At 41.6% G+C, this 25,936-nt stretch overlaps 3 protein-coding genes across 3 annotated transcripts in view; 2 read left to right on the forward strand and 1 right to left on the reverse strand.

Annotated features, from left to right (window-relative positions):
* Positions 1-1,854: 1,854 nt before the first annotated feature.
* tmem106ba (transmembrane protein 106Ba) lies at positions 1,855-11,015 on the forward strand. Its single transcript, XM_020653609.3, has 8 exons — positions 1,855-1,974; positions 3,497-3,692; positions 4,238-4,301; positions 4,442-4,601; positions 6,069-6,209; positions 7,778-7,827; positions 7,913-7,966; positions 8,554-11,015. The coding sequence occupies exons 2-8, from the start codon at positions 3,509-3,511 to the stop codon at positions 8,672-8,674; spliced, it is 774 nt and encodes a 257-aa protein (XP_020509265.1). The 5' UTR covers positions 1,855-1,974; positions 3,497-3,508; the 3' UTR covers positions 8,675-11,015.
* A 2,794-nt stretch (positions 11,016-13,809) lies between these two features.
* On the forward strand, positions 13,810-17,881 carry seraf (Schwann cell-specific EGF-like repeat autocrine factor). The gene is made up of 5 exons (XM_020653613.3): positions 13,810-14,126; positions 14,431-14,526; positions 15,548-15,652; positions 17,106-17,201; positions 17,606-17,881. Exons 1-5 carry the CDS (start codon positions 13,907-13,909, stop codon positions 17,716-17,718), a joined length of 630 nt encoding a protein of 209 aa, XP_020509269.1. The 5' UTR covers positions 13,810-13,906; the 3' UTR covers positions 17,719-17,881.
* vwde (von Willebrand factor D and EGF domains) overlaps positions 17,748-25,936 on the reverse strand; it is a 29,899-nt gene continuing 21,710 nt past the window's right edge. The window contains exons 22-31 of the mRNA XM_065958181.1: positions 25,324-25,419; positions 24,668-24,763; positions 24,471-24,566; positions 23,270-23,365; positions 22,907-23,002; positions 22,353-22,448; positions 22,157-22,252; positions 20,982-21,077; positions 20,662-20,810; positions 17,748-20,589 (exon numbers count right to left, since the gene is read on the reverse strand). Coding sequence (XP_065814253.1) covers positions 20,674-20,810; positions 20,982-21,077; positions 22,157-22,252; positions 22,353-22,448; positions 22,907-23,002; positions 23,270-23,365; positions 24,471-24,566; positions 24,668-24,763; positions 25,324-25,419 — 905 coding nt within the window. The 3' untranslated portion in view covers positions 17,748-20,589; positions 20,662-20,673. The remainder of the gene's footprint in view (positions 20,590-20,661; positions 20,811-20,981; positions 21,078-22,156; positions 22,253-22,352; positions 22,449-22,906; positions 23,003-23,269; positions 23,366-24,470; positions 24,567-24,667; positions 24,764-25,323; positions 25,420-25,936) is intronic.

The raw sequence follows: 25,936 nt of genomic DNA on the forward strand, positions 1-25,936 counted from the left end.
GGGTTTACATTTTGAGACGTTGAAGAACCTCTTCATTGATAGTTACTTTAGTGAGATTTTAACATTTCAAAGCTTATATATGTGGCATAAAAATGTTAAAATACAATTTCAACTTCATTTATTTCATTGTTTGCATATCAACAACTTTATGTGGTTCAACTGCCTGACGTTAATTCTTATAATCATCTTAGGATATTTAACGTGCCTATCCCTTTAATAGGCGGTGCATATCTTGGGTTAATTATAGAATAAAGTCTGGAAAGTTGCTAATGATTGTCAAACCTCACGCTATCTGTCAATCTTCTGAGATACAGTTTCCACCGTGACACGTGTGTTTAGATAGCCTGAAGGAAGGGTTAAATGGTAAATGGATTTGATCTTGTTTAGTTCTTTTCTTTAAGTTTAGTTTAGTTTATTAGGTGATTTGAATCAAGGACAGTGTACACAAAAAAAAAACATTAATCTCGGAAGATAAAATATGCTTTGTACCAGATTTAGCTAACTAGCTTATTTTGATCTGCTCTCACTGGGCAGATGATGGAAACAGTAAAATACAGATCAACCAGTCATGCACACACACACACACACACTCACACACACATTTCATAAGAGAGAAGAAAGACACAGAACAATAAACAGCTATTAGAACATTATGTACAAGTTTCCCTGAGTTATAAAAGATGTCGAGATGACACAATAATGCTGACAAGACTGATTCCTTAAAATCCATTGAGCCGAATCTGTTGATGAAATCATAGAAGGTCACATGTCACATGTATCCTCGTGTCTTTACATTGGTTTGGCATGAGTTTCAGAAAATTGTTATTGTGTTTAGAGCCATGCGTGGTCGAGCTCCGGCTTACATCACTGATCTCCTGAAGACGTAGAGCACCAGCAGGACCCTGAGGTCCTCTGATCACGGTCTGCTGGTTGTTCTTCCCACAAGACTAAAAACAAAAAGGAGACTCGCCTTTGAAGCTGCGGCACCTAAACTTTGTAACTGTCTTCCTCCAGATCTGAGAGCGGTGAACTCTGTGGACATTCTTAAAAAGCAGTTAAAGACCCTGATCTGTTTAAAATTGTCTTTGTTTGCTCTGTCTGTGTTTGATTTTAAAACTGTCTGTCTAACATGTCTCTGCTTTTTCTAATATTTTATCCTGAAGCACCTACTGACGTCTGCTCTTGAAAGGTGCTAAACAAATAAACTTCACTTCCTGATTAACTAATACATAATGCATACAAGAGGTGAGTATCCTGATTTTACTCTGCTGCTAAACACTCTTTAGTGAGCAGACAGAGATTTAACATACAGAACAAAGGATAAAACGTCCAAAAGGTAACTTGCATTTAACTACCAAACAATATAACAGTACACAGTCTAACTACAATATTTAAACTGATGAAATGATAATGCATAAATTATAATAATTCCTGTAATTCCTAAAAAAAACAGGTTGCAGGTCTTGTTGCAGTAATGAGAGAAAAAGGTCAAATAAATAAAATTATTCATGTGAAAAAAATTATCTGAAGAGTTTTATGTAAGCTAAATATGATATGTATTCATTTTCAGAAATACAATTATTTTTTGTTTGTTTTTGGTGTTTTGGGGACAGTTATGTAACGGGATTGTATTACAAACTAGTTTGATGAAATGTGAATAAAAATGTCAACACTGCCAATTACCTAAAGTTTTTCTCTCTACATTTTCAAAGAAATTGGTCTTGTTTATGTTATTTAAAATGTTCAGTGTTTATTACATCTGAAAACATGACTTCATGAGACTATGTTATGTGTTGTTTTGGTTCGGTCTGCATGGTGGAAACCGATCTCTCCTTCATCATGACTCCGTCCAATCAGGAGAGGAGGGGGCGTGACCGTCGGCTTCTTTCTTCACACTGCTGCAGTGACCACAACAGCGACCAGCGACGACACAACGAATGGCGGAGAAGTCAGAATAAAACACATTACATATAGGTAAGACATGAATTAACGGGGCAGAAATACCGAGACTTTTTTTTTTTTTTCCCCGGATGTTGAGTGTTTTAATTGGTGACGTATGTGTCGCGAGCAGCGCTGAACGTTCTGCAGAGCGTGCGTTCCATTCGGACTTCTTTATTAAATGTCCGAAAAACATGAAGACATGACATTATATTTAGCTTACTGTGTTAGAATAACTAAATGACTGCTAAATATCGATTTTTCCCGGCGTTATTACGGTGTTTTCCTTGCCGGTACGTTGTGTTCCAGGCTGAGGCTCAGCTCAGCAGCATGGCGGCCGCGATGAGCTGATTGTTATTAATGTGGACACAGAAGAGGGCATCCTGCGGGTTTTGGTGGTTATATATCTCTACATTAAACTCATGGTGTTGGTCTTTCAGTCATGGTTTCTTTACACGGTGTAACGTAAGCGATTTTTGACAACAGTCCGTGTGTTCAAAGGAATAGTTGGTAACTAATTATTCACACTGACATGAACAGGGACAATTTAGCATGGAGCCACCCTACAGCAGCTGGGCAAAGTCAATATGGTTTATGTACCCACAAGAAGTACGGAGCCCCTGAAGTCCCAAAAAGTAAAAAAATAAATATCTTGTGTGTACATATTATAACATAATATCTATTTTTGCTATATTTTATTTGGTACATATTTAAATGAACTGCTGTATGTTTTTGAGTTAGTGGTGATGAACTCTTGTGGCCAGAACATAACATCAAACAATGAAATGTTTTCCACATATGGGCAACTTATGGGCAGAAAGTTGCCCTGTTCAAAATAAAGGAGCTGAACAGTGTGCAGACCTTTAAATTGTTTTCTGCAATTAATACATTTTTTTGGTCCTGCACCTGTTTGCATTTTTGCTTGAGTGTGCACACACTAGTTTTCTCTTCTTAAGTAAGTCTTTCCTCATTATTACATTGTTTTCATGCTTGGAGTGCTTGGTTTCCCCTTTTGTTTTTGTGTTGTGTTGAAAAAGTATTGTGCACCTTGTGATGACGACACCACTGACATCAGAGATCTGTTTCAGGATTTCACTACTTTATAAGCTACACCACCAGACATTAAAGAATTCCTGTGTTCAGTCTTCAGCCAACCAAGACAAACGTTGTCAACAGCTGTTCTGAATATGCATAGCTTTAAAATGTTTCACAAAAGCTGTATTAAGAGAATGTCACTAAATAAAGCCTCCTTATAGTCAGATCTGAATCTAAAAGGTTATTGTTGCATGTCCTAAATGAGTGCAGACAAAACAAAAGTCACAACAACAAACATTTCTGAAGTTTCACGAGGGATTTGTCAACGGGTCGGTGCACCAGTTGCAGCTTGCTCTGCTGGGAAATGTTCTCTGGAATGTGTCCAGAACCAATTTCACATTCAAACGCTCGCATGGCATGTGTGGTTAGTAAGCACATCCTGCTGCACCAGCGGTTGATGGCAGTTCCTCTCTCCTCCTCATGCTATTTTTCCTGTTGTTTTCTTTTTTTGCGTTATGTACAGACAGCTGCAGCTATGGGCAAGTCCCAGTCACACTTGGCCAAGCACAAAGATGAGAGTCAGGACGCACTGACGGCCGACAGTCAAACGGAGGAGGATGGAAAGAACGGAGACGTTTCTCAGTTTCCTTACGTTGAGTTCACGGGGCGAGACAGCGTCACGTGCCCCACCTGTCAGGGCACCGGCAGAATCCCCCGAGGTAAAACATTCTACATTTAGGTGATCATCGCCACGAGTGTCGCCCTAAAGCTCAGGACAGTTTCTATTTCAAGCAAGTTGTTGTTGTTGTTGAGCATGCGTGCATGCCTTCAGCGAGGATGTCCACGAGGCAATAAGGTCAACTATGTATGCAAAACAGGACCTGTTGCAATCTATTCCAGAGCCACTTCAGGTAAAGAGAGAGAGACAACGTTAGCGTACTGAAAGGCAGCACAAGTAAACATCCCTTTCCATATTCATTTATTATTTTGTCAGATGATATTTCAGGTTTTCTTCTGTTCGTTATTTTTCCTAAATCAAATGTGTTGCTCGATCAGTGTCACCAAGCAGGTTTCCTAAACAGATCTAATCATAGACAAGACACTGAATAATCAATGCAGAGACTTTTTCTGTCGTTTGTCTTGATTGGTTATCATACCAGTGATCAGAAGATTTCTTTTACATATGCACAGCAGTGTTGAATAATGCAGCACACTCAGTCTAGCAGTGAAACGGTCCTGTAACTTTCTTTGAATTATTCAACAGGACAGGAGAATCAACTGGTGGCCCTGATTCCATACAGCGACCAAAGACTGAGGCCGAGCAGGACGTGAGTATGCGCAGGGTTTAAACATTAACCGTGTGAGCTCTCCGTGTGATGAAATTCAATGCACAGGCGGACAAAAGGCAGGATAGACTTTGTTATCAGCAGGTTTTCAGGGTCTCACTTCTCCTTTCTCTCTCCTGCAGAAAGCTGTATGTCACGATATCAGTGGCTCTGTGCCTGCTGCTGTCTTGCCTGGCCGTTTTCTTTCTGTTCCCTCGCTCTATCGATGTCTCCTACGTGGGAGTGAAGACTGCCTACGTCTCCTATGACCTGGACAAACGAATCGTCTATCTCAACATCACTGTAAGAGCGTGTAGCCGCATTCCACTCAATTAAAATGAGACTGTAATACCTTGTAGAGTGATTTCAAAATGATGCATGTTCATCTTTATCTGCCGGGCCAAACCCTTAAAGCAGCTTTAATTTTTAACCCGCTCGAGAGAGAGAGAGGCTGGTTCTCCAGGTTCCTCATGTCAGGACAGGACCTGAATTTCAGCACTTTTATCCCTCATGGACACCCTAGAAATATTATTTTTAACCGCCCAACACCTGACTGTAACTGTTTTATTTGATTTTAATTACTGACTTATCATTGTAGTAATTTCAAGCTTTTAAATTATTTTAGTGTATATATTTTATTGTTCTTATTGCTCTTTTATTGATTTTATTTTCTGCGGTAGCTTTATCTCATTTCTCGTTGTTTATCATTTATGTATGTTTTCTCTGCATCATTGTAAATGAGGGTCGTCCTCAATGATCTCTGAGAACTTAAATAAAGGTTGATGATGATAATCAACACTCGTACATTTAGGCTGCATGACCTGCAAAAGGGGTTTGCTTGAAGTGAGGAAAAGTTCACAGTCACTTGACTCTTCAGTTCAACACATTTTGTCCCACGGCTCGTTTTTCTGGCTCACAACGCTCATGGCTTTCATCAGTGCTGTTTCAATCTGCAGCAGAGAGCTATTTAAAACCTCCCCTATGTGCTCCTCCTCCCGACTGACAAAGTTTGCAACTAGCTGGTGAATAGTGTGAAGCATTTAGAGAGTGAGTGTTTCCCCTCCAGAGACTTAAAGCTGCTAGGTAGGGATGTAACGATTCACTGAACTAACGATACGATTCTCTCCAGATTTATTTTACAAAATGAGACTGCAGACAAATGATGACTGAAAAAGATTCCTTTAGGGCTGCTTACCCGCTTGTCAGTGTGGTTTGGCCTTTTAATGTTTTTTTTTCTCTCAACAAGGGGAGGTGATCGGAGCTTCTCGTTGTGGTGTGGATTAAATGCTGCATCATGTTGGTTGTGTTATTTGTGTAGTTCTCTGTGTTTCAATATTTGCACACAGTTTTTGTCTTGTCTGTTATCACCGCTCCTCTTTCATTTTTCTGTCTTGGGGAAGCCAAAATGCTTCCACACCTCCGATTTAAAAGACGGTGGTGCATCCTCAATTTCAAAATCTAGCATTTTATACATGTATATTGGTCACAGCGGTGTATAAGACGCAGCTAAATTTTTGAGGAAAAAATAGGTCTTAAAAGTGAATCTTGTACATCAGGTTTTACAGTATGTCACTTGTTATCTTGTTCTGATGCTAACAGGCGACTAAATATTTTCAAATATGCTCCAGATTGTGAAAACAACATGCCGGTGTATTGTGTGCAGAGCTACTTTCATCGCCCCCCAAGTGGCCAGAATATCAGCGTCTTCAGGTTTAGCATGCGTTACCTTGTCAAAGAGTGATTCTCACATCTTAATGTTGGTCCCTGCAGAGCACTCTGAACATCACCAACAACAACTACTACGCCGTGTCGGTGACCAACATCACGGCACAAGTGCAGTTCTCCAAGACGGTGATCGGAAAGACCAAGTTCAACAACAGCTCCGTGATCATCCCGCTGGATGAGCGGCAGGTAGGTGACAAAATGTTATACTGAACACATTATGAAGGAACTCGCTTCATGATGAATTCAAACATACAGATAGTAATAGTTGGTGTCCATTGATGGCCTTTTTGCGCTAGCAGCACCCACAACGTCAGTTTCAGAGCGCTTCTCACCCGTGTTTATTGCTGCTAGGTTACAAAGGTTGGCTAGTGGCACTTCTGCTTCCCTCTGCAGTCACCGCGAGGTCTGTTTTAGATTTCTCCAGATGCTTAATGTTTGCTTTTCTACTATTCATTTATCAGACACTTTTATGCAAAGTGACGTGCTGTACATCAGAGAAGAAGTACAACACGAGCGAGGATATAGAGCGGAGGAGACAACATCAGGAAGTGCAAACAAACAGCTTTGAGTCTGATCGGACTCACAGGTGCTGACAGGAAGTGACCAGAGGCAGAGCACGACATCAACAGCTGTTCTTGAGAGTTCTAATCAGCATCAAAACCATCTTTAATATCGTCGTCAGCAGCTTTTTATTCTCAAAACAAGGCAGCAGCAGCTCTAGACCCTGGAAATTGTTCCCTCTAAGAGACGAGTCAGATTAGTTTTTGTAGACAAAGGGGGTATTGTAAGTCCATCTCCTGCTTGATTCAGGGTAGGGAGACGTGACATGGACTAGTGTGGCGGTGTGCCAAAAGATGAACTGTTTTAGACTGAGAGCGTTGTGATTGCTCTGCTAAAAACAAACAGCTGTCACTGCGTTTTTGCACTTAGGGTGCAGAGCGCTGAAGAAGGTGGTGTGCAGTGGTTTTGTGTTGAAAAGGCTCGCTGCCAGCAGAACGATGAGAAAGGTCTTTTACCTGCTCTTTTGTAAAGCGTCTCGAGATAACACTTGTTATAAATTGGCACTCTACAAATAATGATTGATTGAACAAAACGGCGTTAATGGACGCGGACGGCTTTTACATCTGTTGTATGATGTTGTTACTACGACGTTATAAAGTCATGGCTGGTAGAATAAAAATGTGTTTAGTATCACACAGACTAGAAGAGGTTCAAAGATGTTCTGCAGTTCTGGGGGGACTATACATGTAGTTATAACTACGACTCACACAGCCTGAACAAAAGCTCATTGTTACAGCCATAGAAACAGAACAAAAGAAACCAAGGGCCCTCTTTTCATCTTTACTCTCAGACTTCTCGTGATGGTATTAATATCAGTTTTGTTTCTGCAACACTTGAAACTAATGTCTAAGCACCATTTAAGCCTCATTGTCTTAAGGTCTTGTGACAACATGATCCAACATGATTCATAACTTAACCAAAAGTCTGCTCTGTTCTGAGGTTGGAAGTGTTTGCAGCAGCAGGCAGCCGCCCGGACAAAGAGCAAGAAATAAAAAAAAATAAATAAACTATCTCAAATATAAATCCTGCAGCCATAAAAACGGAGCAGTGTCGGTCATACAGCGGCCGTTGTCAACACACTGTTGTTGTCATAGAGACAGCATGCTTCTCTCCTGAGCACACAGCCAGCACCATGTGGAAACGGTGTCTTATGTTGTAATATTTAATAAGTCTTAAAAATGTGCTTATTTCAGATCGACTACACCGTTCCCACCACCATAGCCGATGAGATGAGTTACATGTTGTAAGTATTTTTGCAAAAAGTCTTCAAAGTGTTTTTGTTTACACGCCAATCCTTTTAAAACCACAAATCTCTTCTTCTCCTTTAGCGACTACTGCACCTTGCCGACCATCAAAGTTCACAACATAGTGGTCATGATGCAGTAAGTACGGCTTCATTTACAGTTTTCATTTATAGACACTGCTCTGATGTTTTTCTTTACTCGATGTCATTCTTGACAGAGTGATTATATTCTCATACACCAACATGAATCCTGTGAACGGCCTCCTCCGCACTCGCATACTTCCACCCACACACGTGCTGCACGGCTGCCCAGAAACAACGCGCACCCTCTGTTGTGAAGCGCCCCGCTCGGACCAGCAGGGGACACACATTTGGGGATTTGGGTGCTCACTTTCCCGTCAACGCTGACATTTAAACAGACTCTCAGCGCAAAGCAAACGTTTCTCTGAAGCAGAAATCATTGTTAGTTTATTAAATCTCTTGAGGTCAAGTTCTTAATAAAGATTTCCAACAGAGAAACAGGAGAATGAATCCCAGTAAAGGAAAGAAGCAGCCGTTAACAGAAAACCTTCTCTTGTAGTTCAGTCACATTAACATCCAATCACATTTCAGAAGAAGAGCGATTTCCATCCAGATATCACAGAACAGCGAAGAACAGCGTGTGTCTCACCTTCACATCAGACGTGCAGCTGTTGACTTTGTGTTTTTTTTTTTTTTTTTTTCCAGGGTCACGGTGACAACGTCGTACTTCGGCCACGCTGAGCAGGTCTCCCAGGAGATGTACCAGTACGTGGACTGCGGGGGGAACACCACCTCCTTGCATGGGCATGTGCAGGTCTACAAATAAGGCGAGAAAGGAGAGCGCAGACAGGTGTGCTGTGACTCTTGCAGAGATGACTTGGCTGACCTCCACGTCGGGAATCTCGGCTCATTAACGATGGAAACATGGACAGGGGTTGTAACCTTCTCTTAAATAAGTCACACGGCTCACCTCCTCTTTATTTCCCAACCACTCTCTTCCTTTGGCGCGTCAGATGTGATGTTAGAAAAAGGTATGTGCTGGTAGAGAAGTCAAATCTTACCTGACAGAGCCGGGATTTCTCAGCTTGCAGGATTTGCCTCGAGGTTTGAAATCCTGTTTCCACCCTGGTGCCAACATAATAAACAGATATGGTTTTAATATTCAGGTCGACATTCCCATCACGTTTACACCCGTCACTCCTCAACAACTAAATAAACAGCTGGAAGCAGTCGACTCAGATATGATGCACTTTAACCCCTTACCTAAAGATACACGCTGAGGAAGTACCAGAGGAAAACTGCGGCTTAAACACCCTCTTTTGTTCACTACCACTTTGAAAACCACAAACCTGAGGGGCGGGGAGCTTTTTTAGAAAGTGAAACCACTGAGTGATTTTCTTTATTTTTACCATTATTTCATTTCTTCCAACAGCAGCCTCTCTTTTGATTAGGATTAATGTTAGGTGATTTGACATAGATAAGGGTTATTTTAAGTCCTCTTCTTTGGGCTCAGATTAGTTTTTGTTTCCTGCTTGAGTAAAGGTAGTCTAAGTCTTCTTCCTGCAACATTTACCTGAGTGATAAATAAGCAAACGTGACTACTGTGAAGACTTTAACATAGTGCAATGAATATACAGAATAACTTTGTAAAAGGGATCATATTTTTAATTCTAGGGGCAATGTGGGAGCCTTAAGGGTTAAATATACTTGCTTTTGAACCACGTGAATGCTTAGGCAACCGGCTGAGTTGTGAATGTAAAGGTTTACATACTGATGTACGATGTGTGATACTGGATGATTCCTCTAGAGGGAGCAGGGAGCGCCACATAAATCAGACGACGTAAAACACTGAAGTAGAGATGCATGTTTGTTACCATGCAACGGCAATGACACCTCATAGTGCGAGTAGTTGTGGACTTGATCTAATAACTTTTCTTTAAACTTTCCAACATTGTTGTATCGGCTCTCTGGTGTCTCCGATCTTGTCATTTCCGCTCTCATCACCATACATCTCTACACTGCTCCTAGTGGTTATGTGCATATTGGGTTAGGCAATGGCGTTTATTTCTGAGGTCGTGCACAACCAGCGCTCCAAACCACTGCAGGATACACAAGGCCGATGTCGTGCGTTCGTGTAGTTAAAAGCAAGTATACTCAGGGCTTCAGGAGGCTGTAAAATGTGTACATGTTCGTGTAACATTTGAATTTGTCCTTCCGGCTTGCCGTTAAACGTGTTTAATCTCAAATATTTCTGCTGTGAGAGAAGCTGTCTTTTTCTTTTATTAGATTGTCCTATTTTTGTGGGCTGTGGTGTCATGCATTCACAACAGGGTAATTGCTGTATTTTATTCATTTCGCCTGCATCTTTAACACGAGTTGACTTCATCTTTTTTTTTTTTTTTTACTGATCATGATTCCTGTTTTACTTTCTTGTGTGGTATCATTTTAAATTGGCTGATAATTGACAGAAGTGGAAAATAAAACATGTTCAGATACTTGGAAATGTTTTTTAAAAAATCATGAAAAATACAGAACCTGACACCCGCAATACAACATGCAAGAAATGTGAATCATTCTCATGTACTGTAAAACTTCAAATAAAGGCCCATCCTAATTTAAAGCCCAGTCCCTTTTACTGGCCTGGTGTTGCTGCACGTTTTGACAGTCAGAGGCCTCGATGCATTTAGTGTTGAAGAAGTTTGCAGATCAAAGATAAGGAGGAAAAGCAGCACGACACACAAAGATGAACTTCAACGTCCAAGAATGGACCAACCAACTCTCTTCAAAAGCTTGATCAAATTAGTGACTTGTAATTTAAAAAAAGTAATCAATATACTCATTTTGTATTTGTACTCAGTTAAATATTCTTTCTGCTGTACATTGATAAGGTTTAAAGACTTCCTATCTTTGCTGTGCACGAGTTGTGTCTAAAAGTAATTCACGCCTGTCCCAAAAGAAGGCAGGCTCCTTTTATACCCTGAAGTAAATAAAAGCCCGGGCTATCACTTTGAAGTTTTACGGTACTTACAGAGAACTGTGGAGCCAACCTTTCTTGATATTTGCTTACAGGCAGCACAGTGTGTGATTTGTCTCTTTGTAACAACCTCTCTGCGATCATTGTGTTTCTGATGCATGAAGATGAAAAATAAAGTCAATACTTATTTTAATAGTGCGTTTGCCTGTTCTTGGGTGTGCCTGCAATACGCTCTGTAGACACTAGGGGGTGCTGAGAGGCCTGCATAACCAAGCTGCCTTTATTAGAAACAAATCCTGAGTACTTGTTCTTCACTTAAAGGTCCTGTGAGGAGTTTTTAACTTGTTATGAGACAGACTGAGACTGATGCCTCTGTATCAGCGGCATAAACACACCAGCCAATCAGAGAGATGGTCGATTATTTCTCTATTCACCCCTGCTGCAGGGCAAGTGTCAGAGGGGGGATTAACAGCAGGCTGCCAAAACAGACTTCAATTAAATTCTCCCTGGCAGAGATTCATCATGAGTTGTATGTTAGACATTTATTTTTAAGATTATGTTGTATGCCTTTACTGTAAAGATAGGAAGGTGGATAGAGTCAGAAATCAGAGACCGAGAGGGAGTGGGGAGTGACAGGCCAGGAAGGAGCCAGATGTGGGATGTGAATCAGGACGGCCTGTTTCAAGGACTACAGCCTCTGTACGTGTGCACTGACCACTCGGCCACCGGCACACCCATGTTATACATTTAAAATTTTAAGACAAGACTTGTCAGAATGAAACAGTACTCCACATGTACAGGGCAGGATCTGCAAATAGATCATTTGTTTAGTTTTATCAACAGGGGGCGCCAAAACCTACACAATGCAAATGTTCCTTACATGAGCTCAAGTTAAAAAAAAAAAGTGTCCTGGACGAGAGAGTAATCACAAACACAGATCAACATGTCCTGAATCACAGAGTAGAAACGTCATTATTCAAAGCATCTTCATCCAACGCCTTCAATAAACTTTTTAAAAGATTGAAAACTCCCCCAGACACAGATCGTCCTGCAGGAGACTCCAAGGCAGCAGGAGCAGCGTACCTGAAACTCCTTTTCCTCATTTCAAGACACACTTTGGGAACAGATAACAAACAGACGTTTTGACAGACTGGCACCTTTCACGATCCACTCATATGGGTTCAGGAGAGACCAACCAATTCCATCGACTAATACATAAAGCTTTATCTGTGAGAGTCTGTCTAGTGTTCTGCCCGTGATCAACATTCATTCAGCATGTGAAGCAGTCCAGTCTCTCATATAGACCTTACAGCGGGGGCCCAAGTTGTCTCCAGTGTATCGTGGTATGTTCACATCTGTTGCACTCATTTAAACACCACTTCACTTCCTGTCTGAGCTCCAGGTCAGCGGTTTTGGACCAGAGCAACACAGGGATACACGCACATACACACACACACACGGGTAAGCATGATCAGATTTCCTTCTGTCAGTCTCTGTCGGCTCAACGCAGAGAACGCATTTTCTGTAAAGTATTGAGGATGTTGGCAAAGTTACAGAAGAAAATGAAAGTACAGTATGTGTGACAAATATGAAGCAACAATAGTTGGAGTGAATTATTTCCAAATACGCTTCTTTTTGTTATCTTTAACTGCCCATTGTCATCTCTAACTCACAATAGAGTTAGGCCCAACAGAGCAGCGTCGGTCATACAACTGTTGACTGTTGTCATAGTGACAGGACGGGGACGTGCAGCGCTTTTCTTCTGTGGACAGGTGGCCTAAGGGTTTAAGCATCCCATGGACGGTGTTTTCCTTTTTTCCTATTAGTCGTCAGATGTCAGCGTTCAGAGGCCCAGCAGAAGAGACAGAAACATCCAGAGCTGACTGGGTTGTGTTTTTGCTATTAGCGCAGACCTTCCTCTCACCCCATAGTTCATAAAGGGCTCAGCACTTCCCCTCACCAGGTAAAAGGAAATGACTTTTCCTCATGTGTACTACATGAACTCACAGCCTTAAAGCAGGTCTGGCTTTTCTGGAAACATGAAACCAGTTGGCTCCAAACTGAAACTGTTTTGATGTCTGTGCCGAATCGACTGGCTGCCGTTTCCTCTCACAACAAAGTCGAACATTTCAGTCTGTTGATGTTCACATAATGAAACAACAGAAAGAATGACGCGCTTGTGTGTTCCAGCCGTGCAGCAGGTTAGCATACTGTATTAAAAAGCAAAATCTGATTCTTGATCGGTAACTTCATTTGTTTATCGATATCTAAATGCACTGTTAAATATTCCTTCTGTTGTAAATGTATCATTTTAGAGTCTTTCCCAACATCTGATGTTTGTTTAAACTTCATTAAAGGCCCCGTCACGTATGGATGCCTGTCCCAAACAAGGTCATTGGTCATGATGTCATTTCAAACCCGTTCTGTGGACTTCACCCACCTGAGAGATCTGTGACCTTCCCCCAGCGAGCGCCATTCTGCCTCAGCTCCGAATGAAGTCTCCAGCGCAATGTGTGATCGTCCGTCGCAGGGGGCATTTTGGCTTCACTTTTGTACAGTGGAAAGAGAAAGTGACATGTTGTCCAGATTAATACACTCAATGAATTCAACCTTTTAAAACAAATGTCCATGTTCCTACTTTACTCTATGTAGCTGAGCAGATAGTTCTTATCAGCCTTATTTATTATGTATTGACCAACAATGAGATAAAAACATATTTAGTTGTTTAATAAGGTATATTACAGCAGAAAGTCTCTTTTTTTGATAACAATTATTTGACTGATATTTGTAATAAATTGTTCCCAACTTAATGTTTATTCACCTGTGGCCGCTTTCAGAATTTACTTCACAGTTAAACCTCCTAAATTAGTAAGTCCCAGCGGCTGGAATCTCTGCTCCCTCCCTCCCGGTTCTTTAACCTGGGTGTAGTGTCCCCGTCTCCGGCAGGGGGGGAGGGGGGTCGGGGGGTGGGGAGATCTCCGCGCCCGTTGGGGGACTTTCAGCTGCATCTCCGTCCATCCCACCGCCTGTGTGTCTGTCCCTCTTCCTCTCCCTAGTTGAGAGATAAAACCAGAGGATCAAAATATGGGTTTTGTGGGTCTCGGTTCAGCGGTGCTTCTTGTTTCCATGACGACTCTTCTCGGCGTTTGCTCCGCGGGTTCGGACGCGCCTCGCGGAGTCGCGCTCGGGTTCGTTTTTGACCCCAAAGCGACGTGCGAACCGCCGTGCGAACACGCAGGAATCTGCATCCGAAACAACACTTGTTTCTGCTCCAAAGGCTACGAAGGAGAGACCTGCCAGTATGGTGATGTCACAGACCTTTTCTACGTTTATATTTGATTTTTGCTTAAGTTATGAAGTTAGTTGAATATGTCTTTGAATGGAAAGTACGAGATGTTAAGCTTCGACTTGTCAGTGCAAAAGGAAAGGGAAGCGAAGTTTAGTTCTGCCGACGCACAAATGTCTTTTTGACTTGAGGGAATTAATTTCAAGACACAAAATCTTTAATTACATGCCTTACTTAATACAACATAAATAAATACTAACAAACTTTAAACCGTACTATTTTTTAATTGTAATACAACATGTTTGTGTTTCCCTGTATGCAGCCAACTGTTATCCAAAATGCAAAAACGGTGGGGTTTGTCTTCGTCCTGGAAAATGCAGATGTCCTCCAGGATATGGAGGAAGATACTGTCACAAAGGTGAGCAGGCTTGTCTTAGTAAGACTTTTTTTCCAATCTGATATGGTGGAAATATACCCAAACACTCCAACACAAAGCTGTCCTCTTTAATAAGACATTTCCAGATGTTGCATTTCTCCAGCGGTTCAACCTTTACGTGTTTTAAGGTAAATGTAAGAAAATCAGTGAAGGATCAGAGGAGGGACATGTCTTATGTTATAAAACAACAGTTATATTTAACATGATTGGTTTTAGAAAATGATTTTAACGTTATTGGATAATTATATAGGCTAGAGAATAAATGTAATGCTTTTCAAAATAAAATGACAGTATTTGATGTTTATCCACCAAATGTTCCTATAGTATGGAAACATACTTGTATAACTTTATTTATTGTCACAATTAGTGTGTGCATTAAACTAATGACACTTTTCCGTACCTCCACAGTGGAGTCAATCCTTACCTTTGGCTTTATCACTTCTCTTGATATGAGACATACTGTGAATAGTTTGCAACAAATCATTCAAGTTTGCAAAGTAAGACCATCGGGATCAAATTAGCAGATCTGTCTCTCACCTTCAGTAAGAGGAGCGAGACATCTTACAGAGTCCTTCACAAATGTGAGTTTGAGCTTCTACCCTCAGGCAGGAGAGACAGATCCCCAAAAGCGAAGTCCAACATGGGGAAAATTATTTTATAAATCTGGACATTGGCTCGTCTCTTGGGATTAAAACAGAAGCACAAGACTTAAAGAAATACAGACATACGGTAGTGATACTATTGGAATACTGAGATTATCATGCAACACAAATTAGAGGCTCATACACTGAAAATGTGACTGATGGGCCCAAAGATAATTGCAGGAATATTTTCAGGCGAGGGTCCGGAAGTTTAGGTTGATTGCATTTACAGAAGATTAAACTTAGATCAAACACTTTTTTCTGGATGAAAGAGTCTGGATGTTTTTGCAGTGATTTACAATGACAGACAGGACAGGTAAAGTCATTGACACCACTCCTGATTTGTGTGAATCTGTCGGCAGTGACGTGTGACGGCGGATGTTGGAACGGAGGAGAATGCTCCGCTGTGAACGGAGTGGCCAAGTGCATCTGCCCCTCAAGCTGGAGCGGCTCCAAATGCCAAGAGGGTCTGTTTTTTTTGGGGTTTTTTTTAAGCCGAATCTAATTACGCCGTTAACACCACGGGTCAAAGTCACCAAATAGAGCGACCTCCTCTCTCTCAGCTGCAGCTATTCATCAGCAGAGAACACTTTCAAATACCAGTTTTAAATGCTTTTCCAGTTTCAAGTTGCTGCCAGGACAGGAAGTAATGTTCGGTCTTCCTCTGCAGCATTTGGGTTTTGGATGACGTTTATGTTAACACTGCCCTACAAAGGCAAAAGGCAGTATCTTCAATTTTTTCAAAAATGAGTTTTGGTCATTTTTGGAACATTACAGATGTGCTTTATTATGCAGACAGATAACTTCAGTCAATTGTGTTGTTTTTTTGAGTAAATAGTAGGTTGTATTTGCCTTAACTTCCAAAAGCCCTCGAGAAACCAAGGCAGAGTCCAGTAACTTCACTTTGGGTCTTCGCCTCAAACTGAGTTAAGGTCTTCTGTCTTTGTTTTGTTCTGTGCGGATCAAAGTGAAGTTACTGTTTCACTGCAGTGGAGTTAAAGTGTTATGCCTTTGTTTTAATATCTGTCATCAAGCACTTCTGACACACACAGTAGCTTGACTAAAGTGTAGCGAAGAAATAGTGTTGGTTGTGTTATTTTAACCATGCAACCAAGTGAAATACAGCATCAAATGGAAGTTAATGCCTTTTTGCCTTGGCATGACCCGTTATTATTGTACAGGCAATGCAAAGGCAATACCTTAACTTCCAAATAAGGGTCAAAGGTCATGTTTGAGCTAAAGATTTTTATGTACATTAATAAACTCATTAAAAAGACAAAGAATTGCCACATTTCCAATATTCTGCCTGCAACTCATTTGGCTGGACAACAAAAAGACTTTAAAGTCATTTTTCTCAGTTCTACACTCTGGAGTTAAGGTCTTTTGCCTTTGTAGGGCAGCCTGTGATTGATGATGGCGACACAGTCGTGCTGTTAAATTGCAGGTTGAGCTTGGAAATGTTACTGCAGAGTTAAACCTTCAGTTAAGTGGAGAAGCTAAAGGGGCAACGTTTTCACCACCTTCTTGTAGTTCCTCAAACAGATGTTGTACAGATTAATTTTGTTGAGCTCTCAGGATTTAATTTAAGCTTCTAAAACCCTTAAAATCATGCAGATGAATAATATAAATTTGTCTTATTCATCATGTCTGTTAAATAAATGTTGAGCTAGTAAGCGTGGTGAAACATAACAGCCCCTTTCAAAAAAGCACCTTTTGACATTTTAATGCTTTTCTGTTTCATGTGAATTAAATCAGGATGTGTAATATTTTTAAATAATTTTTCCAAAATGTTGACAATCCCTTCAACTAATCCAAATTGAGTCAAATTTTGTTTTAAGAGCAGCTCAGTACATTTATCTACGGTATAGCTGTTAAACTGCTGCTTTGCATGACATTTTTTTGTATTCCTTCTGTGTGCAGCAATCTGTCCTCAAGGCTGCAGGAACGGGGGACTCTGTGTGGCTCCAGGAATCTGCAGCTGTCCGGAGGGATGGCTGGGTGGCGCCTGCCATACTGGTGAGTTCAGACTGAACACTTCACACATGCATCAACGCACTTTACAAGCACCAACTCTTTTGTCTCCTTTCTTACTCTCCTGGTCGCTCAGCATTTTACTGTTTAGCTTTTGTGTGCACCGCTATGTCTTAAAAAAGTATTACATTGCAGATATCAGTTTGCAAATCAGCCAAGAAAGTAATAAGTTGTGTATTTTTGTCTGCTAAATAAAGTTTTCCACGCCTCAGAGTTTATCCAGATGTGACAGAAACCCAGACATGGAAACACAAAACAACAGTTGATGGATTTGGGGTGTTAGGATTTACAAGCTCTCGCCCTCAATCACTCGTTTCTCAGGTTTCACAAAAGATTTACAACTTTTCTGTTTCTGTTGTGTCTTTTGTCTGTTTTTGTCTCGGCTGTAGCTGTGTGCTCGAAGCCCTGCCTCAATGGAGGGAAGTGCATTTCTCCAGACAAATGCCGCTGTCGCCCCCCTTTCTCCGGCGCTCGCTGTGAAGAGAGGACAAAGTCCCACTAGTGCTGGAGTCAAAAGTCAATGAGATACAATTACAATGGTAGTTTTTTATTAAACATTTTTTACTGTATGATTCAAAACATTGAACCTGTCTCATGTTCTCATTTGACTGTGTAAAAGTGTGTACTGTATTTTTGACATTGAGAGAATAAAAAAGTGAACTGCGTGCATTTTCAAAGCTCATCTCACAAAAACAAAATCATAAAAATCGTACATGTTTCTTTATTTTGTCAGATGGGGCGATGTCACAATATTAATGTTGTATAAAACATAGATCAAAAAAATGAAATCTATAACATTAAAAGGATGTCATTACTTTAAACCAGCGGTTCTCAACTGATGGGTCAGGACCGAGCCGCAACATCAGGTATTGAAAAATGAAGCTGATGCAAAAAGGAAAAATCCTGCAGTTCCTCGAGTGTCCACTAGAGGCTGGCTGCAGAAGCACAGGAAGTCACATACACACCCATTCTAAAAAGCCTGTTTTTACAGCAGAGATTAACATGTTTACAGCCTGGTTCAAAAAACCAAACAGGTCTGATTAGTTCATGTCTTGATCGGCACACACTGTACACTGTGATTGTTTTGATGACTCATCAGTTTTGATTTGATGAAGGATAAGAGTTATTCACAATAAGGCGTGTATCTGACTTGATTGACAGGCGGGCGCGGTGTAAAGGTTTGTCAGGAGGCTTAAAACCCGCCTCAGCTCCAGCTCTCGGCCTGTCGTTAGGTTGACTGAGAGTTAGGCTGAGACAGCATTTCCAACATGGAGACCGCCATCGATGGGACTCCAGCGCCCCCTGCAGGAACAGACGGGTGATGTTACTCAGGCCTCGTCAATAAATATTTACAGTCTATGGCCAGGACCCAAAAGGGGGTCACAGATCTGTTTTAAGAGACTCGCAAATGTGCGCCTGGAAAAAACTTGTGTCAAAAAGTCTATTAAGCGATTTTTAAACGTGTTTGCTTCTCTGTTCTTTTAAGTTTCTTACCATCTGAAGTCCAAACTGCACAATCTCTCATGAAATAAATCAGATTAGATGATAAATATCAGAAATGTGGGTCACACATTTTTCATGAAGAAGTTGGTGGTGGGTCCTGAGGCCAGACCAGTTGAGAACCACTGCTTTAAAGGAAGAACATTTGTGACTTTTTGATCCAGTAGATGTCGCCCTTGAGCACCAGCATGAAACCAAAACAAACTGCTGTTTGGCCACGCCTCCTCCATACTGAAGCCTCCGCTCTCCTCCAGCGACACACCTCCACCCCCTCTCTACTAGGGTTCGCACAGAGCCGTTATCAATGAAAATTCACCGTAATTAAACACCATTAAGTACAAGCGGCAGAAAAAATTGTCCTTTACTCAAACTGCAGTCACCTGTGTCCTGCTTTGTTGTGTTAGCATGCTAATGTTAGCGCTCTTCAGTTAGCTCGTAGCTTCACGTTGCATGTAAATTGAAACAGAATGACCGTGATCTAAAAACTCTTACTAACATCCAAATAATCAGTGAGTATGTTCTTCTTCTTCTTCTCTCTAGTCCTTGACTAAAACAGGCCGTCCCGTCCATGTAAACACGGCTCTGACAACAACACAGCCAGCGGGACTCGAGCTTCTCTCTCATTGTAGACAGTCATGACTCAGAGAGACATTTACACAGGATAGACTGGATTTATGATATATTTATGTGAAACATGTCGCACATTCTTCCTTTAAAACAAGTTATTTGTGTTAATGTGCAACAGTCTATAACTTAAAGTTTGGGTTGGTAATTTCCTCCAGATCCACTTTTTCAGATTCTGGTTTAAGTTGTCTTTGGGTCCTGACAGAAATGAATAACTCATGTTCTCTGAAAAAGGAACGAAGAAAATCCGTCATCTGTAGCAGTTTGTAAGCCTGAAAAAACTTCAACCAATGTCTGCCACGAGGTACCAATCTGATGAACCAATCAGACGGCTCCCTGTCTCCCTGCTCGCTCTCTACCTCTTGTGTTCACTAGCTCACACTCAAAGCGTCACTGATGACAGAGTTCATACTGAGTTTACTTATCGCTGATTGAGACATGAGACGACGTAGTTTCTACACAATGCAAGAGATGAGCTGAAGTCCACTTCTGGACCAACGGCGCTCGTGCATGTAAGTGAGGGGGTGTGGCTTTTGAGGGAGCACAGAGGGGAGGGGGTGGGTGTAGACGGAGCACTGAGGGAATACTACTTTCAAAATCATGCTAATTTTTTTTACAATGGTCAACCCTGCCTTTAAAGGGGCCAAATCAAACAATATATTAAGGAAAGCAAATTAAAAAGTACAAACAAATTGCAACATATTTATATTAATGTTTTCAGTCAAACTAATTGATGTGTACCATCTAAATAAAGCGCAGTGAGTTAATCAAACTTACATTTTATCTCAACTAATAAACTAGCAGTGCGCATCCGTTTCATAAAAGTTAAACTAGGTTATAATACTTTGGTAATTGTGTGAAACTCATCACTGATTCGTTTGTCTTGTACTTCTCTCTGAACGACGCCGTGCGGTAACTCTGTGCGCGCTGCAGATGCTTTCCCCAGATGTGTGTGTCTCTCTCAGCATTGAGGTAGTGATTTACAGGGACGAACAGACAAGTGCAATACATCATGTCCCTCTGTTGGCCTTCAAATGTGCACGGAGCCACTCAACACACACACACACACACACACACACACACACACACACACACACACACACACACACACACACACACACACACACACACACACACACACACACACACACACACACACACAACAATGCATGGTGCTCTCTTCTCGTCTTGTGCATTTTGTAGCTTCTTCTTTCATCCCATTCAGAGTCCTCTGTCATACCTGTGAAGCCTGAAAAGACGCAAACATAAATCCATGATGAGATTGCACACGTCCTTCAACACATCTCAATCGGTCGATTACCTCTAGTCTTATTCAGACTGCTGCCTTTACGTTATATGAGGTGAGGCTGACCTTCGCTGCACAGGTGAGTCCCTTGTAGCCTCTCCGGCAGTGGCAGTAATCAGGGAGGACACACCTCCCCCCGTTCAGACACCTCTGTTTACACACCGCTGAGGAGAGGATCCACGTTACAGGACTTTATTTAAAACATGACTACGTTATAAATAAATCTTGCATGCATGTCCTCGTCTGTTCATCAGGAAAACAAACTGAAGGATGGTAAAAAAAAAAAAAGTTTTCAAACAACATAACTGCGTAGTTTTCTAATAAAATGAACTCACCTGTTTGACACTGGAGACCTTCCCAGCCGCTGGGACAGTGGCAGGTGTTTGGTCCCAAACACTCGCCGCCATTTTTACACTTCTGCAGGCAGACGGCTACGGGGAGAACAGAGAGGGAGGCATGAACAGCTTGGAGGATTAATTTATTTCAGCACAGATTGCGTTTTTGACCTGGAAACACAAATACAGACAGAAAAATACAATTCTTTGAACCAAAAAATGTGCAGCAGAACTTGAACGTTTCTTTTTAGCGGCTACAACAAGAAAAACATCACCACTGCAGAGCTCACCTGCTGATGTCAGGGAAGAGATATCTTTAAAGAAATGTAACTGCCTTCACAGAGCGGGCGCTGGACTGATGTCTCCTGTAACACGCACTGAAATGACCACCAGGACTTTTACCTGTCAGTGCCGTACTTTATTGATGGTTCAGTAAGTTTACATGTTTTAGCTTCTGTGAAGATCTCTGTGGACAAACTGGACTTTAAGTGGCCTCTGTGCTTTTTGCACTGGCAGCGCCTACAACCCAAGTTCCAGAGCACTTCTCAACAGCGCTCATTGTTGCTAGGTTACAAAGGTTAAATGGTAAATGGACTTGAGCTTGGATATTTCTTTTCTCGTCTTCTGACTACTCAAAGTGCTTTTACACCGCAGGTCACACCTACACATTCACACACTGATGGCAGAGGCTGCTGTGTACATTCATACGCCGCCGATGAAGCAACTTGGGGGTTCAGTGTCTTGCCCCAGGTTAGAAGACGACCGACTCTAGCCACTCTACCGACTGAGCCCCAGTTAACTTCTGCTTCTTTTGGACTTGACCGTTAACTTGGTTTTAACAGCCATATGTGCCTAATATTTCTCTTTATTTAAGAGAATTAAGAGAATCCTTAATACATAATATGTGTATACTATGGTAACAGTCTCCATATTATTGTGCTGTGGCATTTCTCATGTGTAGTGGATTTCTGGCAGCAACAAATATCCACACTGTTTTAGAGTGGGACATTTGTTATGAGTAGAATCATTTTCTGTTGCAGCTCGACTGCGTTCGAGTGTCATGTGTAAGAAACTAACAAAAAGCTCCATGACGTGAAAGCATACCGCTGCATTATGTGTGTCATCGTCTGTTGTGGTGTCATCGGGGTAAAGAAGTAAAACATGGAGTCACTCACGTATGTTACACCTCCTCCCTCTCCATCCCGATGCACAGGAGCACGTGTTGGGTCCCACACACTTCCCTTTGTTCATGCACGTTGGCTCACATACACCTGAAACACATTCATTCACACAGAAGGATTACCACGTTTACTCCGCCAAACACCTCAAAATGAGACTGTGCTCGAGTAAGCAGCGGCTGTCTGTACTTACTCTTCTGACAGCGTTTTCCTGTGTAGCCTTCGGGACAGGAGCACACGTTGTTCCTCATACACTGACCTCCGTTCTTACAGGGAGGATTGCATACAGCTGAGGAACACATCGACATTTAACTGTGACGATATCTGGAGGTATTTTGCACATGGAGGACAGAAATGTAAATAAGACTCATGAACGCTGACCCATTTATGTCGTCTATATTATAAACTGTTGGAAGTGAGAGAGAGAGCGAGAGAGTGGGGAATTACATGCTGGAAAGTAGCTACAGGTTGGATTTGAACCTGGGCCGCCCAATTGGAGGACTACAGCCTCCACACATGGGGTGAGCACACTAACCACTTGGCCACCGGCGCCACAAAAATCTGAGCTTTTTAAAGTCCTATCAGGATAAAAAATCCCTCTTTAAACCTGAGTATAATTTTGTCGACACCCCTTCAGTCAGCCTTCTTTTGCATCTTCTAGCTGCTTCAATGGAAAAAAAAGCATTTCATGTTCCTGTACAGCTCTTCTGTTTCACCGCACATAACAAGTATTCATGACAGTTTTACCAATCTGACACTGGGAGCCGTAGAAACCAGTGGGGCAGGAGCAGATGTTGGGCCTGATGCAGGTTCCTCCGTTCACACAGAACGGGTTACAGAGAGCTGCGGAGACACGAGGAGACGCATTAAGGTCGAAAACATGTTTCATTTTAAGCTTCCTTTAGACTCTATGCAGAGAAAAAGCCGTTTTAAGAAGTCAGATTGAATGTGTTTCCATGGAAACTGGGACAATATGAGGGCTTAATTGCAACTCTAACTGGTAATGCCATCTATGACTTATCAGATGCGTGCTACATGTGAGGAGAACATTTCAGCGGAGACATGTTGCAGCTGCAGTGTGAATTCTTGTTTTAAGGTGCGTCGTTGTACCTGAGTTGCACGTCGGTCCGTACCAGCCTGGTTTGCATTTGCAGACGTCAGGAGAGACACATTCACCTCCATTTTCACAGTGCCTGTTACACACCACTGAGACAGACAGATACATATCACTCATAAAAATGTGATTCAAACTTCTTTAACAGAATGTAGCCATATTCAGACTGCCGTTTGACTTCAATATGACCATCTTGGAGGTGAAGTGGGGAGACAACCGATCCCCCCTCTGTACCGTCTTTAGAGGTAGTAACAGAGGTGTTACAGGGGCGAGTTTGTTCGTTCTTAGTGTGAAACTTTTTGGTCTCGGCCAGGACTCTGAGATTTCTGTCTCTCAATGTGAATAAGTCATGGTGGAGATTTAAAAAAAAAATACAGGAGTGCATCACAACCAGTGTATACCTGGCACAGCAGAGCGGGATAAGGCACCTGTGTGCTGAGAATAAAAGCGCTGCATCCATATTTTTTGATATATAAATATATGTAAAATTTTCTTCTTTCCATTGATGGTGATGTTGTATATCTACTGTAATGTATTTGTCTTTGCTAAATGTTTTGCATATTTTGATTTTGTCTCTTGTATCTTGTTTTTGTTTATTTGCCATTGCTTTAATTGTCATGTCTATGTGCACATTTTTGTCTTGTACTTGTTCATCTTATCACAATAAAATACAAATAAATAAATAAAATTAGAAAAAAAAAAAAAAAAAAAAGCATGCATCCTGTCTCTATGACAACAGTCTCTTGGTAACGTCTGCGGTATGACCGACACTGCTCTGTTGCTTTTCATTTATGTTTTATATTCGAGATCGTCTTTATTCCTTCACGACGAGCATATACTTTGTGTGGATGATGAGCTTAATAATAATGAGGAACGCCCTAACATGGCTCAATGGAACATGGATCAAGGAGGATGAGGGTACGAGGTCCATAGGAGACAGAAACACGGGGTATATGATTGGCTGGTTAAAAAGAGAACTGGTGACGTCAACATTACTCTTCGGATAAGGTGAAAGTTTTTCAACTAGAAAGACTCAGAGCAGTCCCACAAAAAAAGGAGAAAAAAAAGCCAGGTGGACACAGGCCAAAACTCTATTCTTCTTACACCAAAAATATGACTCCATATTTCTACCTACAGACAGAAGGCTTCTTTATGACGAATTGAAAACGCATATTTTAAAACATTTGAAGTTCTTACTGATTTCACATCTGGGTCCCACGTAGCCGTAGGGGCAGGTACACAGGTTTCTGCTCAGACAGGTGCCTCCATGTTGACAGGGAGGCTCACAGCTAGCTAGAAATAAACAAAAAAAACCTCAATCAGCATTAACCGTGCAATGTGTGTGATTGAGTGTTGGCATGTTGATGAATGATGTGATTATGACTCCTAGTTACCTTCCTCACAGGTGGGCCCGCTGTAGCCCACAGGGCAGTCACACACGTTCGGTTTCACACACTTCCCCTGGTTCTTACAGTCAGGTCGACACACAGCTGGAAGGAGGAAAAGTCAGAAATGTGACATATCTTCAGAGGTGGTTAAAGGAGCAGTATGTAACTCTGACACCTAGTGTTTAAACTAGGTACTGCAGTTCACATTCAAAACAGAGAGAGCTGTCTCCCCCCGCCCCCTCCTCTCTAGAGTTGATGCTCACACAGGTTGCCATGTGTTGGACACTGAAGCTTCAGTGTTTAGCCAGCTCTGCATCGGTCTGTAAACCTTTCTGCGTTCTAACCTCTCTCCATTTTTCAAAAGCATCTCCAATATTGATCCTAGTTTGAGCACGTTTCTGCTCGTGGAGCTTATTAGAAACATGCAGAGGCTTTTTAGGTCGGGTACAATCACTTCTATCTGAACCAGTTCTCTTGCCTGCTTCCATCGCTGCAACACCTGTTGGTTTGACCTGATAACTGGTCTCATATCTGGCAAACCAAGGGGCGTCCAAAACGGCAGTGTGGGGGTGTGCATTAAACAGCCTACCTTCTCTGGTCCAAACAAATCCAGACAAAAACAAAGAATAGGATGTCATTAAATAAACTTCTCTCCTTCTCACCAATGTGACAGTTGTATCCGGTGTAGCCTTCCTTGCAGGTGCAGGTGTTGGGCAGAGAGCACTCCATGTTCCTCGCACACTGATACCTGCACACAGCTGAAATCAAATCATGAGTTCACGCAAAGAATCACAACTTTATGTGAGGAAGAAGTTGTAACTGAAACCATCTGTAACTTCTTTCAGCAATTAACCATGCAATCAAAATAATATGAGAAACATTTAGTATTTTGAGGTAATTTTAACTGTTGGTCATATTAAATTATGCAGCTTTTAGGGACAGCTTTTTGGCCGGGGAACTTAAAGGATCCTTGTCTTTTAATTCTTTCATAGCAGCGCTACATGTAACTTTTGCTAAACAGCGGCAACAGCTAACAAATATCAGAAAGTGTTGATACAGAGTCTAACTGTAGCACAGGCCCATGAGTATCTTGTACTAATTATTCAGCAATGTTGATCTAAAACTTGCTGATATTCACGTCAGCCACAATCTGTGTGAGGTCATACCAGGCTAAGTCAAGGCTGCAGCAACACAAACGCAGAGTAAGGTGGACAAAAAAGGTATCTTTGTATAAATCGAGATTCTTATCTTCTGAGATTAAAGAGATGAAAAAAA

This window comes from Labrus bergylta, chromosome 8 (genome assembly GCF_963930695.1).
Source record: "Labrus bergylta chromosome 8, fLabBer1.1, whole genome shotgun sequence".
Lineage (NCBI taxonomy): Eukaryota > Metazoa > Chordata > Actinopteri > Labriformes > Labridae > Labrus > Labrus bergylta.